Source organism: Rattus norvegicus, chromosome 3 (genome assembly GCF_021556685.1).
Source record: "Rattus norvegicus strain SHRSP/BbbUtx chromosome 3, alternate assembly SHRSP_T2T, whole genome shotgun sequence".
Classification (NCBI taxonomy): Eukaryota; Metazoa; Chordata; class Mammalia; order Rodentia; family Muridae; genus Rattus; species Rattus norvegicus.
The window spans coordinates 140948872-140965377 of record NC_141536.1 but is presented as its reverse complement, the minus strand read 5'-3'; the positions used below and the strand labels follow the sequence as shown (position 1 = coordinate 140965377).

Sequence of the window (16506 nt, the reverse complement as noted above, 5' to 3'; positions counted from 1 at the left end):
CGTGTGCTTACATGTATGTGTATCCTTTTGCTTTTAATAAGACTTGTTAGCTTTCTCTGACCATTATTTATTTTCTGCCTATTTATTCTTCAATCAGTGGAGAAAATGAACCTGACCCAAGAACCCTCGCTGGTAACAGAGAGAGCTCCAGAATTGCAGCTTTTGTCCATTTTTACCCATGTTGATGATGCAGCTGCCTATGCATGGCCCATGTTCCTACAAGCAACCCCTTACCTTCTACTATCACCCACCTGATTTTTTGAGACAGGGTCTTTCCTTGAATCTTCAGCTGTTTCAGTTAGACTAGCTGACTAGCCATTCCCCGGAGAGCCACCTACCCCTACCTTCCCGGTGTTGGGTGACAGACATGTACCACCACACTCAGATTTGACATGATGTTGGGGATCTGAACTCAGGACTTCATGCTTAAACAGCAAACATTTCACCCACTGTGCCAACTCCTCAGCCCTGATTATTTCTCCTTTCTTTTTTTCCATTTGTGAATGGGACCTTTGGGTGGTTTGGTGACATGTATTATTCAGATTTAGAGAGGAGCGAGAAGTGGCACAGTTAAACTCCAGACCTGAGTGGCTGAAAGTGAGCTGGAAGCTAGTGTCATTCCTTCACGGTTTCTTTCCCAGTTCCTGCTTCCAGGTTTCTTCCTTGAGTTCCTGCTTTCCTTAACGGTGTTCTGTAAACCTTAAATCAAAGGCTTTTCCATTACACACCTTCAGGCATGGTGTTCACTGTAGCAACAGAAGGCAAACAAGAACAATTGCCTTTGATTCGGTGGCAACCACATCCTAATTCTTTCTGGAGTCAGAGTCACTCAGTGACCTGGAACTCAACAAGTAGGCTAGGCTGGCTGGATGGCTGGGAGCCTCCCATCTCTGCTCCCCAACATTGGGATTGAAATCACCCAACTTTTTAAGTGAGTCCTGAGAATCAAACTTGGGTCCTTAAGATTGCACAGCAAGCACTTTACCAGGGGAGCCATTCTGCAACCCCACTGTTGAAAGCTTTAAAATGGAAACTAAAACTCAGATTTGGAGTTCAGGGCAACATTTAAGATACAGGTGTCCAAGTATGTTTGCACTCGTTTCCAGGGCTATCATTAGAGAGGACCACAAACTGTGTGAATTGAACAACAGAAATTTATTTCCTCAGAATTTTGGGGACAAGGTCCAAAGTAGAGTTGGTTCTCTTGCAGGCCTCTCTCTTTGGCTTGCCAATGCCTTGAATCTTCTCAGATCTTAACATGATTCTGTGTGTCATAATTATGTCAAATAATTAGGTCCAAGTCTCCTCTCACAAGAAAACTAATCCTACAATTAGGACCCCACCCTAACAATCTCACTTAACTTCTATTACCTTCTTAAAGACCCTCTCTCCAAGTCTCACGTTCTGGGGGACTAAGGCTTGAAATTTAAGTTTATAAGCTTTTCTGCCATGGATGGAAGGATGTCTGCCCAACTAGAATAGTAGGGGGAGGTCTAACTGTTAAAATTGATTGTCAACCTGACAAGATCTAGAATCACCAAAGACACAGGGCTCTAGGCATGCCAGTGAGGGGAAGTCAACTGAAATGCCAAGACCAACCCTGACTGTGGCCTGAGAAGTGGGACCCGTACTACATTTCTAAAGAGAGAGCTGAACAGGCAGTTCTCATTCTCTGCTTCCTGGCGGTGGACGCAGCTGCCTCAAGCTCCTGGTGCTGTAGTTTCCTGCTATGGCAGAAGGAATCCCTCCGACGTAGGTTACATCAAACTTTTCCCTTCTTATGTAGCTTTTGTTAGGGGCATTTCATCACGGAACCGGGAAGTAGCTAAGACAGCATGGGGGTGATGAGCAGGTGCCCTGAAGGCCAACTTGGAAGGTCGTTGGGTTGAAGGTCATTGGAAGGTCATGCATGTATGGGGTGGGCAGTGAGGTCCAAGAAATGTCTCCCATACACTGTAGGATTATGACTGACAAGTAGACTGTGGGCTGATTTCCACCTTCCCCCTTTGCCTGAGAAAGCAGTGTCTGCTCATGGTGATCTGAAGAATGGAGCTTAAAAGATATCTTAAATTAGTAGTCCAGCCTGAGATTTCCATTTCAAGGATGAGTGGAGACCAAGGTTGGTAAAGAAGCTTAGCCACAGCCTATGGATACATCCAGATTTCCCCTGCACCCTCCTCATGTCTATGAAAGTTGGGAGACATGTGAACCTAAGTGTATAATCCTTACGAAAAGTAAGACACTCGATGACCCATGTCAAGACCCCTTTACAATGAACACTGATTAATGAACCCTCAGAAGCTCCAGCACAGTACTGTATGTGTCCCCGACTTGTCATGAAGCTCTGAAGCCAGACGTCTGAAACATACGTACCATCCTTTTTCCGTCCTTTGGTCGTTGGGATGTTGGACAGTTTTGACTTTGTTTCTCCGAGACAGCAAAAAGAGTTCTCTCCACACCTCTCTTTCTTCTTCTCATTGGCCCTGCATACGTGCCTGCATTTTCCCATGCCGTAAAAGCACGTTCTGAACCATCCTTCTATCACAGTGAACAGAGAGGAACTGTGTGAAGAAGACACACTTGTATATCCCGAGAATGTTGGCAGACCCGTGAGAGCGGTGGGTTCAGAGAGACATTGAGACCCCAGTGTAAATTACGTATTCTCTCTCCTTGTCAAGTGCTCTCCTAGAAAGTAAGTCTGAGTCCTCTCTCCCCAGCACACTCAAACTGGAAAAAACCAAACTCAGGTTGACTTCCTCTCCAAGTTAGGATTCTGCGGATGGCGTGCTGGCATTCTCTGAAATGTCATAACTGCAGCAGCCTCCTCTGCCCTAGCTGTCCTCTCCAGAATTTAAGGCGTTTTGCAATCCATGGTAACCAACGATAGATCTTTTCTTCTTCCCCTCCCCCTTCTCTCTAGAACAATCAGTGGAAGGAAGATCGGCAGAGATCCAGTAACAGTGCAAGTGAAAGCCATGAACTTGGGCTGGGGGATCGCTCAGCAGGGGACACCCTCACTTCATAAGGATGGAGGTTTGGGCAGCAAGCACCCACATAAAATTGGGCTCATCGCTGGGGGAATACAAACAGGTAGGTCCCTGAAGTTTCCCATTCTGTGTGTTCCAGGCATAGAAACGGTGCTATCTCAAACATAAGGTGGCACCAGGCATGGTAGTACACATCTTTAATCCCAGAACTTGGAAAGGTGGATCTCTGAGTTCAAAGTCAGCCTGGTCTACATACTGAATTCCAGGACAACCTCAGCCATATAGTAAGACGTATCCTATAATAGTTATCAATAAAAATAATAAGTCTTATTATGTGGAAAGTGAATAGAAGGCATCCGATGTTAATTTAAGGCTGCCACACACAATTCAGAGTCTTCTGCCCTAAAAACAGCTCATGTCTGTAGCCCAGGATGAGCCCGTAGATCCCCGACATCTCCCCATACATTTCCTGACACATTCTAAGAGCAAGATGCCTCCTCTGCTTGCTTCAGGAGAGGTGAAGTAAATACATGGTTACTGTAAGGTATAGGACCAGTGGTGGAGACTGAAGTGGGAGACTGGGATCAGACTGGAGATACTGGGAGCAGAGCCGTTGTTGCCAGGGGGAAAGGACTTGCCTGCTCTCTGCATGCACCCTCTAGTCCCCATAATGAGAAGCATCAGTGTGACCACAGGCAGCCCAGGAAAGCACATCCCTGTCTTCTGCCCCCCTCTCTTCTCTTTTCCCTCCTCCTTATTGCCTCCTACCTCCTCCCCTCAGTCCCCCCCTCTGTTCCCCTCCTCCTCTCCCCTTCCTCCATACATTCCTTCTTTCCCCTCTATTCCTTCTTGCCTTCCTCCCTTCCTTTCTCACTTCCTTCCTTCTCTCCCCTCCCTTTTTCCTTCCCTCCCTCCATTCATTCCCTCTTCCTTCCATCCCAGTACTGGAGATCCTACCCAGAGCCTCACACGTGTTCCACAAGCAACTCTACCACCAAGCTATAGGCCAGGTCTCAAAGACACAAGCATACTAAGGCTCCCTCTCCTCCCAATCTCAGCGGTCCCTGTCTGTCATCCGGACAGAAGGGGCACTTTCCCAAAGATCCAGTTATAGGATGCTGCTCTCCCTTTCCCCATCTCACCACCATTTTGGTTACCTGGGGAAGTCTGAGCCAGGACCACAAGCACAGCTAAGGTCAGGAACCAGAGCTTAATGTGTCCCGAGAGGGTGGAGGAGCGAGTCAGCAGCATACTGAATGTGCTGGGGAAACTCCTACCGATTTTGGTTTTAATGACTGAGGTAGGGCCTAGTCACGGGCAATAAATCCGAGGAAGGCAAAGGGCCTTCTGCAGGTCAGCACTGAAAGAAGCTCACCCAGTGTTTAGGGTCAGCTCTGGACACCCTTTGGCAAGAGGACAGTAAGTCTACTGCTTTGTAGACTGCACATCTGCCCCCCAAGAAGTCTTCCTGTCCCTCCTTCCGGTCAGGTTCTGCCCCCTGTTTGCCATGGTCGGAACACAGTTTTTCTAGCCCATTTTCCGCCCACACCAATAGCCTCAAGGACAACCGTGAGCCTGGGAGCCCTGCAGATACAAACAGGCTGCCGCGTGCCTGTGTGCCCAGAGCACGCAGAGCAAGCACTGCAAACACTGGATAAGCTTGGGCAGCATTCTAACAGCACTGCCTGGAGTCACGGGGTCAGCAATGATAAGGAAGAGAACACAGAAGGAGGGGAAAGTCATGTTGAGTGCAGGGGGTAGGTGGGAAGGGGAGTTGGGGTGGGTAGGACCAAAATACACTGTTTATATATGTGAAATTGTCAAACAGTAAATAAAAGTACTCCTTTGAGAAGATTGGCTGAGCAGGCAGATTGGTGTCAATGGAACTCAGCTGGCAGAGCTGGCCTGGCAGGAGCCAAACCTTTAGCTCCATTCCCTGGGGAGGTAGGTGAAGGCAGGAGGATCAGAGGTTCAAGGTCATCCTCGATTGTGACGTGAGTTCAGGGAAGGTTTGGGCTACTACGTAAGAGCCTGCACACAAATGAATAAAGTGCAGGAGGAGAAAGATGGGGAATAAACAGTGTGTGAACTCCATGCTTACCCCTCAGACCACAGAGGAGCTGACATTCCTTAGCCAAAAAAATGTGGGCCCAGAGTGTGAAAGAGAATTCTGCAGGGTCAAAGGGTGAGGAGGGAAGAAACAAGCAAGGTGATAGTGTGTGTGTGTGTGTGTGTGTGTGTGTGTGTGTGTGTGTGTGTGGTTATGGGGTGGGTATTTTTGTATAGTCCTGGTGTGAATGTATGGTGTATATGTTTCTGATGTATGTATAGTTGTTATATGTGTGCGGTGTATGTGTATATGTGTATATGTGATGTATGTATATATGTGTGTATATGCTGTATGTGTGGTGTGTGTGGTCATGGTATGTGTGTGGTGTGTGATCATGGTATGTGGGGGGGGTGGAGGTGAGGGAGTGTTTTTGTGTAATCATGGTGTTAGTGTGTCTGGTGTGTGTGTGTAGACACGTTGTATATATGTGGTGGATGTGTGGTATGTGTGTCATCATGGTGTTGTGTATATGTGGTCATAGTGTGTATGTGTGTTTATGTGTGTGTATCATGGTCTGTGTGTATGTGTGTTTGAGTGTGTGCCTTGGGGGTGTGTTTTTGTGTGTAGTCGTAGTGTGTGTGCCCTAGTGTGTATGTCTCTGTGTGTGTCTGTGTGCGTGTGCATATGTGTGTGCTATGTGTGAACACCGTAGGCAGAGTAGTTGAGGAAGGAATCTATGAGGAAGTGACAGGACATTAACTGTGACCTGAGTGTCCTGCGGACTCAACTTGATCCTTCTGAGTATCCAGAGTCTCCCGAGCAGAAAGAACACCGAGGGCCAAGCCCCAAGACAGGAGATTCTAACAAGTGCAGGAGGAGAGTGTGCTGCCCTAGAGTAGGTGAGGAGAAATAAATCTGGCTGAAATTCCAGGAATGGCAGGGCCACCTACATCAGACCACACACGGCTGTGCGGGGTTTGTTCTGGCTGGGCTCTGGGCCTGGGGTTACTCTTAAGTGATATTTCAATCTGACTTCATTCTCTCCACCTGAAGCTTATCTAGGCTGAATGACACGCCCCTGGCATGTTCTGGTGTCGCTTGCAGTGTGACGTATAGCAGATACCGTAGGGCACATCTAATCCCTTCGAGAACAAACCCACGGCTGGATCTGGTGCTGTTTTAGATAACGCAGCTCAGGCCAGTAAAACGAGGGTGATGTCTCTGTGAAAAGAAGTGAAACATCAGGTCATCGATGACGTGGCAGGAGGGTTTGTAAGGTGAAATACAATCAACCGTAACGTGGGGCTGGGGGTGACAATGACCACTCTATGGAATTGGAAACTGAAGTTCAGAGAGGGCAACAGGCTTTCCTGGGGACACACGGTCACTATGATCCTTTCCAGTCCATCCAGCCTTCACCTCACCACCTGCCATCTCTAGAAAACAATGGGGTTCTCGCCTCCACCACTTTAGTGGTTTTGAGAATGCTGGGTGCTCGGAATTCTAGCGGGCAGCCTCCTGCGGTTGCTGTTCCGATTCCTGGTTCCTTCCTTTTGTTGCCAAGTGACATTCACAGTATGAGCACTTATGGAGTATTTTCTAGGACAGGAGTACTGTCTCCCACCTCTCGGTTTTTGAGGCAGCATGTCACTGTAGTAGCTTGGGGGCCCCACAATCCACTGTGTAACCGCTCTTCGCCTCAGTCTCTCCATCCTGTGTCTTGTGCTCCCAAATGCAGAGTTTATGGATGTGCACCCCACACCCAGCTGTCATTTCTCACTGTTTTAATCCTAGCATCCCGTGTCCCCTCCTGGTCTGAAGCTGTACTTCTCTCCTGACTGCTGCTCTTAGACTTCCTCCAAGTGTTTCTTGTCATCCATAGCTTCATCTGCTAAATGTCTGTTATTGTTTTGTGCCCATTTTCTACGTGGGCTCTTTTTAGTTGCTTAATTTCCAAGCCCTTGTCTCTTGGGCATAAGTTCTTTAGTGTATAGATAGTTTGAAGACAATTTCTCTCCACCGTTAGTTCTCCTTTAAGTTCATCCAAAGGCCTGCTCCACCTTTAATCCCCAGCTCTGTGAGTTTGAGACAAGCCTGGTCTATGTAGTTAAGTTCCAGATCGACCAGGGTTCCAGAGCGAAAATTTCTTTTAAAAAACTCCGTGGTATAATTCCTAATTTTTTATTATTGACTTGTAGCTCTGTCTAATTGTGATAAGAAGATGTATAGAACATCATTTTTAATTCATTTACCAGTATCTGTTTTGTAACTTAGTGCGTGGCATGTTCTAGAGGGAGTTTCACAGGAGTGAAAAAAACCTACTCTGTATATACTGGGTAGTTCTGTGCTGACTATCCCATCCGTCTGTCTGTCTGGTCCCCAGCACACCTCACTCCTCATGCCTCTGTGTTGATCTGTCTGGCTATTGTGTCTGCTATGAGAGCGGAGTATGGGAGTGACTCACTGCTGTTGTATTGAAGTTTATCTTTCTTTCCTTCTGGGTCTGTTTTATAGAAACGGGTGCTCTATGTTAGGCACACGGAGACTTGTAATAATCATGCCTTTTGTTGAATTGGTCCTTCAACCATCCTTTCCTTTGGCCTTCTTAATTTTTTTGTCTCAGCTACTTTTATTAGGTGTAAGTACAGACTATGCCTGTTTGCTTTTTTTGTTTTTTGTCCATCTGGACGCTTTTCTATGGGTGAGGTGAGTTTCCGGATGGCAGCGTTTGATTGCATTCAATTTCTTTATGCTTTTGCCTGGTCTGCTCTTCTTTATTGGATAATTTAGTCTGTTTACATTTAAGTTCACGCTTGACAGGTAAGCACATTTTAACGTTATTTTGTTGATTGTATTCTAGTTGGATATCTTTGCTGGATTTTTTTTCTACTCTTGCTCCCCTGTAGTTGGGTGACTTATTACAATGTTAGCATTTGAATCAGCCTTTCTAGTGACAGCTGTGCTTTCACACGCGTCTCTACTCCACTTCTGGAGATAGGATTCCCTCACGCGTCTTTTGTAAGCGTAGTCTGATGTTCACAAATTCTCTGGCTGCCTTGAAGGTCTTCATTTCTGAAAGCGATCCTTGCTTTGTATAATAATTTTGGTTGGCAGCTGTTTTCTTCCAGGACTTGGACTACGTCATTCTATTCTTTCCTGTGGTATACGACTTTAAAGAAACATGCTGTTACCTGATAGGAGTGTTCTTAAATGTGATTTTATGCTTTCCTTTGCATATTAATTTTCCTTTGTCTACTTTAAAAAATTTATTTATTTATTTATATTTCGAGTATACTAGTGTTCTGCCTTCGTGTATTCATGTGCACCACGTACATGCCTGGTGCTAGCAGAGGCTAGACAAGGACTCCACATACCCTGGACCTGGAGTTAGAGCAGTCGTGAAACACCATACGGGTGCTGGCAACTGAACGCAGATCTTTGCAATAATAGTAGCCAAGGCTCTCATCCACTGAGCTGTCTCTTGCACCTGCCTGCACCTCGGTGTTTTGTGATCAGCTGGGACAAAGATCTTAGTCACGTCTGCTAGGTTTCGGGAAGCCTTCTGCATGTGGACGTCCGCGTGCTCTCCAAGATGGGCGGGGTTTTGTTGACGCCATTTCATTGAGTAGGTTCTCTTTTTAAAAGCCTTTAGCTTTTTCCTCCTGCCTTTAGGTCTAAAATGCTGGTGTTTCCCACCTGACGGTTTTCCAAAAGGTCTAGGGAATCTCGTATGTTGCTTATTTTTGTGTCATTGTGACCAAAAATACCTGACCAAAAAAAAAAAAAAAAAACAACTTAAAGGAGGGAAGACTTATTTTGACCCATGGTTCTAGAACATTTCCGTCCATAACAGGAGAGGAAGCAGAATCAGAGTGTGGGGCTGGAACTAGAGGCCGAGCTAATCAGAAGCTTACACTGCACGTTAGTCACGCGCTGTGCCGTCTGGAACCTTCTAAGGTTCCACAACCTCTCAGCTTCGGACTCTCAGCCAGAGACTAGGCTTTCCAAACCGGAGCAATGGAGATTCAAGCTGCAGGGAATCGTCTTTCTTTATCTTTTTTTTTTTCTTTTGTGTGTTTGGAGTATTTTTTTTTTAAAACCTGTCCTCAAATTTGGATACTCTTTCTTCTCTTTGAGCTGGCCTGCTGGTGACCTGCAACCGTGTTCACTCGTCTCCTTATCCAGCCTTCATTTCCAAGGCTCTGTTTAACTCTTACAGAAATCTCCCCTCTGTGGAATCCCTGGTTCCTGTGTCTTCATTTGGTTAAACTTTGTATATCTCTCTTGAGTCCCTGTGAGCTCTTCCGTAATCATGCAGAGCTGTGGTTCTCAACCTTTGGGTCGGGACCTCTTTGGGATTGAACGACCCCTTCACAGGGGTCACCTAAGACATAGATACTTACATTATGATTTATAACAGTAGGAAATTACACTTATGAAGTAGCAATTGAAATAATCTTATGGCCGGGGATCACCACAACACGAGGAACTGCATTAAAGGGTTGCAGCGTTAAGAAGGTTGAGAACCACTGACTTAAAGCTTTTAAATTAGAGTGAAGCACACTGTAACCTTTGAACTGTTTATTTCCTTGGGAACCGCTGTGGAGAGTAATATTCTAGAAGCTTTATGTTCCCTTTCCCATGGTTTTTGCCCCTTTTAATCCTCATAACTGGTGGATTTGCTATCTCCACTAATTTTCTTTTTATTAATTTATTTTTATGGGCACAGTGTTTTGCCTTTATGCATATCTGTGTACCATATGTGTGTAGTGTCCACCCAGGCCAGAAGAGAGTATCAGACCCCTGAGTCTGGAGTCACAGATGGTTTTGAACCACTTTGTGGGCTCTGGGAATCGAACCTGAGTCCTCTAGGAAAGCAGCCAGTGCTCTTAGCTCTTGAGCTATCTCTCCAGCCCCTGCAGTGAACTTCTTAGTAAGTTACATTCTCCTGGGGGTGCATTTTGTGGTTTTATTTTACATTCAATCCAATGTCAGTGAGCTGAACATCTCTTTATCAAACATTCATGTGTCTTCTTTGGAAAATTGCCTGTTGAGATCTGAGGCTTATCTGCCCCATTGAAGCCATCTAGGCTTGACTATTTCTTTGAGAGAAGGTTGAAAACTGCTAATTTAGTTTTGTGAGTCAGGTGCAAGGTTGTTTGGGTAACCTTTCACTGTCAGGTTGTTTGCTTCCAAGGACTTGGTTCGCCTCACCTATCAATAAACATTGTGGGCGTAACATTGCATTCAGTGACTGCCCTCTTACCACCAGTGGGGTTGATAGTGACGACCTCCCTTTCAGTCCACATTGTGACCACCTGAGTCCATCTTCACTGTGGGCATAGCTGCAGGCTCATCCAGCAAACGCACTGGATGAACTCGCTTTCGTTGGCCCAACTCTGTGAGCCTCCCACTGTCGGTGTCATGGTATTTAGCTCTTGGGGGTTTCATCTACTCATCTTAAGGGAGTTTTTCTCATTTTTTTTAATTTCCTAAGGTAAAATTTCAGATTTTGGGTTGTAAATGAAACAAACAGGCAAGCAAAAAGAGGCAGACACAGTGTATCGAAGGCGGGCAGATCTCTGAGTTCAAGGCCAGCCTGGACTACATAGTGAGTCCCAGGATACCCAGGGCTAGGTAAAGAGAATCTCTCTCAAGAAAGCAAAAATAAAATATAAAATAATGAAAAATATTTCGCCTTTCCCAATACACAGTTTCTTGCTTAGTTCTTTGGAGAAGTGGGGACAAGGAGACTATACAATGGAGAAAAGACAATCATAGTAAATCCTGTTTTTCTGTTTTGACTTGCAATTCCTGATCTCTTCTGTTTAATGGCCCATGGAGTCAGGGTTTCAAAGGTTTTTCTGTTTGTGCATTTTTTTTTTCTTTTTTGCATCTCCCTTCTTTCACGGGGATTCACACTGGGAGAAAAGACAAACACTTTGCTACATACTATGATCCACTGGTCTGCCACAGTGGTAACGTCCCACACCATTCTACTAGTGTTGGATGTGTACGGGTGCTGCACAGGGACAGAGAAGAAACTGACCCCACTAGGTTTGAAGGAAGCTTCCTCTTGGGAGTTCTTCCCATCAACCCATGCAGGATTACACCTTGTTTCCTTAGGTTTTGTTTTCCTTGGATTATCTCTCGTGCTGGGCATGATGGTGTCATGCAAATGATTGGTATGACAGGCCAGATGGCTTAGCAAGCTCTCTTCTCCGGTTCATCACTCATGACACCAATAAAGCTCAAGACCTAGATCGCCTGCTGGATAAGGCATTCTGGCTTCCTCCGGACATAGATCGCTCTCTCGCTCTCTCTGAAGCCATGCTTTTCCCAACACTGGCCTTCATTATCTGTGGGTTGCTAACTCAGGTGACCAAAGGTAATGGGACCTTATAAAATGGGGAAGGTGGAGTTTGGGTGAGTTGTTGAGCAGAGCCTACCCCTTCCACCCCCACCCTGCCATCCTTGAGGGTGGTGAGGAGCGTCATTTCAACTCGGATCGGTTGGAAGGAGAGAGGGGTCTTCTTCCGGCAGCCCCGCCCCTACTCTCTCATATTCTTCCGCCACAGGCATCCAAATATCTGGGGAGTCCTCTGAGATGAGTCTCCAGAAGGCAAGACTCTCCTCCACACTGAACTGCCCTGGGGATCTTTCTGTACAACCACTCGGTGTCAGTTTTACCTCCCTACTCTTTTCCTGTAGCTACTTTATGGCCGTGTCCTACGGACCTAACCTTTCTCCCATGTTAAACTATCCTTAGTCCTGAGAGGGAGACTCTCACTGGTCTGAGATGCAGTCAAGGAGCCCAGGCTGCATGTTCTGCAGAGCTGTCTTGTGCAAGAGACGCTAAGTTTGTGGTCAATGTAAGGCTAAAGCTGTGGTGGGAAGGCGCACGCGGTTGATGAAGAGCCTCTTGTTTCCGGTCAATATGAAGCCCTTGTCCCCCTCTTTAAAACACTGATACTTTTGGTTCCCTGTTTTTATTGAGAAATGGTTGCCATTGGTTTGTGTATAAGAAAACCCACACAACTGGTCTAAGGAAAATGAACACACCATTCCAACCTAAAAGTCCTGGTTCAGTCTCACCCTTCAGGACCAATCAGTGCCACTAGTTTCCAGGATGCTCTAGTATATATTAATCTATTTAGATGTTTGTCCCTTATACATGTTTATGAATTCAGCTGTAAATGAACCATGCGGATCATTCTGAAAATGTATTAGCATGCCTTGGGGAGTTTTTTTTTTTTTTTTTAGATAAGAGCTCATGTGTTAACTAGGCTGGCTTCAAACTTGCAGTCTTCCGGTGTCCGTCTCCCACATCTTGAGATCGCAGGCATGAGCCACCACACCCATTATATTTAATGCTAGCCCCCTTTGTTATATTTGGTTGGCAGATAGCCTTTGAGAAAAGTGTTGCTTCACTGAGGCTGGAAAATAACTCTTTGTCACCAACAATTCTTCAAGGAGATCTTATAAACAAATGTATGCTTTTTCCAGAGAGAGAGACAGAGACAGAGACAGAGAGAGAGAGCTATCAAAGGCTGCTTTCTTCACTACCAGCTATATGTTATCTTCCCAGTCCCCTTGTCTCATGTTTCTATTTTAATCGTTCAAGATTGCAATCTGCTAAGTGAAATGATGTCTCCTAGGATTTGAATTCAGATGCTGTGGTTGTGAGTCTTATTATATCCCACTAGATTTCTGAAACACCTGCCTGTTGAATTTTTTAAGATTTATTTATTTATTTACTTACTTATTTATCTAATTTCTGTCACTGTCTTCAGACCCACCAGAAGAGGTCATTGGATCCCATTACAGATGGTTGTGAGCCACCATGTGGTTGCTGGGAATTGAACTCAGGACCTCTGGAAGAGCAGTCAGTGCTCTTAACCGCTGAGCCATCTCTCCAGCCCCTGCCTATTAATTTTTCTTAAAGAGCCTTCATGTACTTATAAAAGACTCACTAAATTTGAACATGTGGCAGTTTGCTTATAAAGATTTTCTTCCATCTCCATAAATGAATTGGCTTGAATTTATAAAATGTCTCTAAATAGAGACATAGCCAAGGGTGACGTTAAATTTCTGATTCTCCTTTTTCACACCCAGAAAGCTAGGATTTCAGATGTTCAACACAGGCTCAGTCGTCCGTGGTTGGAGGTTTGATTGCTAAGCATCGGACTAACTGAATTACAGCCCCAGACTCTATGTGGTCTTGAAGCTTTAGTGGAACTTGATCACCTCTCTTGTTCCTCTCATATTGTTTTGTGGCTTTAACTTTAACTTTTGTCTATAAGCACTGATTCTGACATTCACATCTGCACTTGACACCTTTAGCCTGAGCTCCCACTGACTTCTTGACACCCTGGGTTTATCCTGTTATGTGCCCCAAAGCAAATTCTTGCCCCGCCCTGTTATTTTTTTTTTCTTCTTCTCAATTGTTGTTCTGTGAATAGCACACACCTCCATCTACCTTCATGGTTCAGAAACCATTTGTTGTTTCCTTTACCTTGTATCCAAACCACCTGTCTACAGCAACATTTTAGTTACAGCCACTAATAGGTTGGCTTGGAAGAGCTTTAGTTTATAACAATGTAACAATACACTACTCCTGGAAGTGTATTGTTACTACTGCTTCATCCTACTATTTCCCGCCCCTCAACAAGGCTCCCAGGACTGACTAACCTAGAACACAGTTAAGCCATTAAACTTTCATCATGTTCTGAATAAGCTAAAAACACTGAATTTGTAAAGGAATTGGGGGTTTGGCCCTACTACCTCATATTCGTTTCTGCCTTGTGACCTCTGGGCTTTGTACATCATACCTGAGACATGTTACCTTGCCTGAAACCTCTCACATACACTCAACAACTTCTTCCACAAAAATGGAGCATCGCTGCTTCTTTTCTGAAGCAGTCCTTGCCCCCTGTGGACCTTTCCTTCTCTCTTCCATACTTCTTAAGAGTCTGGGTGGTGCACACCTTTAATCTCAGCACTCAAGAGGCAGAGGCAGGCAGATCTCTGAATTCGAGGCCAGCCTGGTCAACAGAGCGAGTTCCAGAATGGCTAGGGCTATGCAGAGTAAACCCTGTCTCAAAAAACCAAAACAACAAACGAAAAGAGGCTAGGTTTAATCTCTCTCTCTCTCTCTCTCTCTCTCTCTCTCTCTCTCTCTCTCTCTCTCTCATGCTTCCACTGCATTGTTTTGAGGGTGCATAACATATCACAGTTTTAATGTTTTATATTTCTTGTCTCAGCATCGTAGAATTTGCATTGGTGTTAGTCTAGAGGGCAAAGGCAAGTTTTTGATTGAATGGAAGTTATGTCTATGCTAGAATTGAGTTTTTTAATTTACTTTTTATTCTCTGCAGCTGCCTGGAGGAGAATGCCACCAAAATGCTGGAAGGATAATTTAGGGCGCTGCCGAGTCCGATGTCGAGGTGACGAACGGTACATATATCTGTGTAGGAACAAAGCAAACTGCTGCATTCTCCTAACACTAGCGGAAGACCAAAGTGCACACCCAAAACCTACCTCGGTCCACCCAGAGAACGTGACATGGAAGAACACTTCCATTTCACCAACGACCAGATATATTGATGACATAACTTTGGATAAAACATCCATAGGAACGCCTACCAATGTTGCTGGCATTGGCAAGGCACTCAACCTTACAGTCATCACACCCACCCATCCCTAGGCCACTGGACCATTCACTCTGATGTCTAACACTACTTAAATAATTTGTCTTCTTTCGTTTCGGGAATATAAACACCTCCCAGAGTAAGAACAAGAAGCCAATGCAACCAATCTGGGCTTGTGTCAGAAATTGTATAGCCATGGGTATAGACTTATGTGCTAGAGTCAGGACAGGAGCCAAATGACTTTTAGATATGAGAATTTTCTTTCTCAGGCTTACATTCCTTACCTAGGTCCCTTTGACTTATTAAAATATACAGGCTAGGTTCAGTTTCAACTGAACAATGGTGTATTGTATGGGTGTTTGGTTATTCCTTTAATTGTACATATTTATGGACTGTCATATGATTATTTCATGCATGTATAATGTACAACGTGGGATTTCCAATCATGGTAGCTCAGAGTTCCTTCTACTTATATTTTCTTCTATTTGGAAAGTCAGAGCTCTTGTCTTATTTACTAATAAAATACAGACTAGGTGGTCATACGTTTAATCAACATGCTGGCCTATGGAGGGCTGGGGCTTGCTGCTTCTGTGTGGCTGTGTTTGGTACCCACTAGCCAGCCTCTCTCAACCTTCCTACTGCCTCCGACCCAGTGGCATCATTTCACATAAGACTGATTTTTAGCATAAACAGAGGGCCAAGAACATGTGGCATTTGGTTTTCTGTATCTAACTTCTTTCACTTAACATGTTAAGAGAAACACCCATTTTCTACAAATGGCAAGAGTTATTTTGACTGGGTGTCTCATTGTGTATGTACAGCACCCTGTGACATATGTGCTGATGGATATCCCTGTTAACCATCCGTTGTGAATAATGCAGCAATGAGCAGGGCACGCAGGGGTCCCGTTGCGCGCTCATTTCATTTCTTTTGGATGTACCCCCAAACGTAGGCTGCTAAACCTGGAGTCAATTTTTAGGTTTTTGAGGAGTTTTATTCTGTTCTGCATGACAGCTGTATAACTTCACATCCCAAAAACACTGTAAAAAGGACTTGGTTACTCCAAATTCTCACTAGCAGCTTTTTAAATTTTTTATTTAATTTTTCTCTTTATAATGTGTGTGTGTGTGTGTGTGTGTGTGTGTGTGTGCGCGCGCGCGCGCACTCACATAACACAATGTGCACGTGGAGGGTTGGAGGACAACCTCGGGTGTTGATTCTTGCCCTCTACATTGTCTCAGACAAAACCTCTTGTGTTTTGCCATTGGGTACCTCATGGGTACCTCAGACCATCGAGCCTGTGAGCATCCAGGGATGCTCCTGTATTCTTCTGTCTCACTGAACAGAGCTGGAATTACATGTACATACACCATACCTGGATTTATATGACTTCTGGAAATGCGAACTTGGTTCCTTTGTGTGCCAAGTGCTTTGCCCACTGAGCTACCTCTCCAGACCAATTCTTTTTTTTTTTATTTTAATAATATCCATTTTGACTAGGGTAGTTTTACAAGGATAGCATCCACTACCTCATCAAGATGTACCCCAAAATACCCCATATGAGTATTGGACTTGCTTCTTGTCACCTACATGCCAGCTAGCCATAAGTATCATATGTAGTTACTTTCCGGGATTTCCGTGGATTTTTTAAAGGTATACGTACATGCCCTATTTGGTGGAGTGCCCTCAGTCATTAGAGGAGGGCATTGGACCTCCTGAACCAGCATTGGAGGAGGCGTGAGCTGCCCACAGTTGCTGCAAACTGAAGTCAGGTCCTCTGCAAGAGCATGGGGGGCTTTTAATCCCTGGGCCAACTCTC

At 45.0% G+C, this 16506-nt stretch overlaps 2 protein-coding genes across 2 annotated transcripts; one reads left to right on the top strand and one right to left on the bottom strand.

Annotated features, from left to right (window-relative positions):
* Positions 1-1136: 1136 nt before the first annotated feature.
* Defb28 (defensin beta 28) lies at positions 1137-4401 on the bottom strand. Its single transcript, XM_087655255.1, has 3 exons — positions 4145-4401; positions 2374-2538; positions 1137-1264 (listed from the first exon to the last, which is right to left on the bottom strand). The coding sequence occupies exons 1-3, from the start codon at positions 4236-4238 to the stop codon at positions 1254-1256; spliced, it is 270 nt and encodes an 89-aa protein (XP_087511381.1). The 5' UTR covers positions 4239-4401; the 3' UTR covers positions 1137-1253.
* Positions 4402-11311: 6910 nt separating this feature from the next.
* Positions 11312-15018, top strand: Defb26 (defensin beta 26). Its single transcript, NM_001037506.2, has 2 exons — positions 11312-11425; positions 14415-15018. The coding sequence occupies exons 1-2, from the start codon at positions 11368-11370 to the stop codon at positions 14741-14743; spliced, it is 387 nt and encodes a 128-aa protein (NP_001032595.1). The 5' UTR covers positions 11312-11367; the 3' UTR covers positions 14744-15018.
* Positions 15019-16506: the final 1488 nt, after the last annotated feature.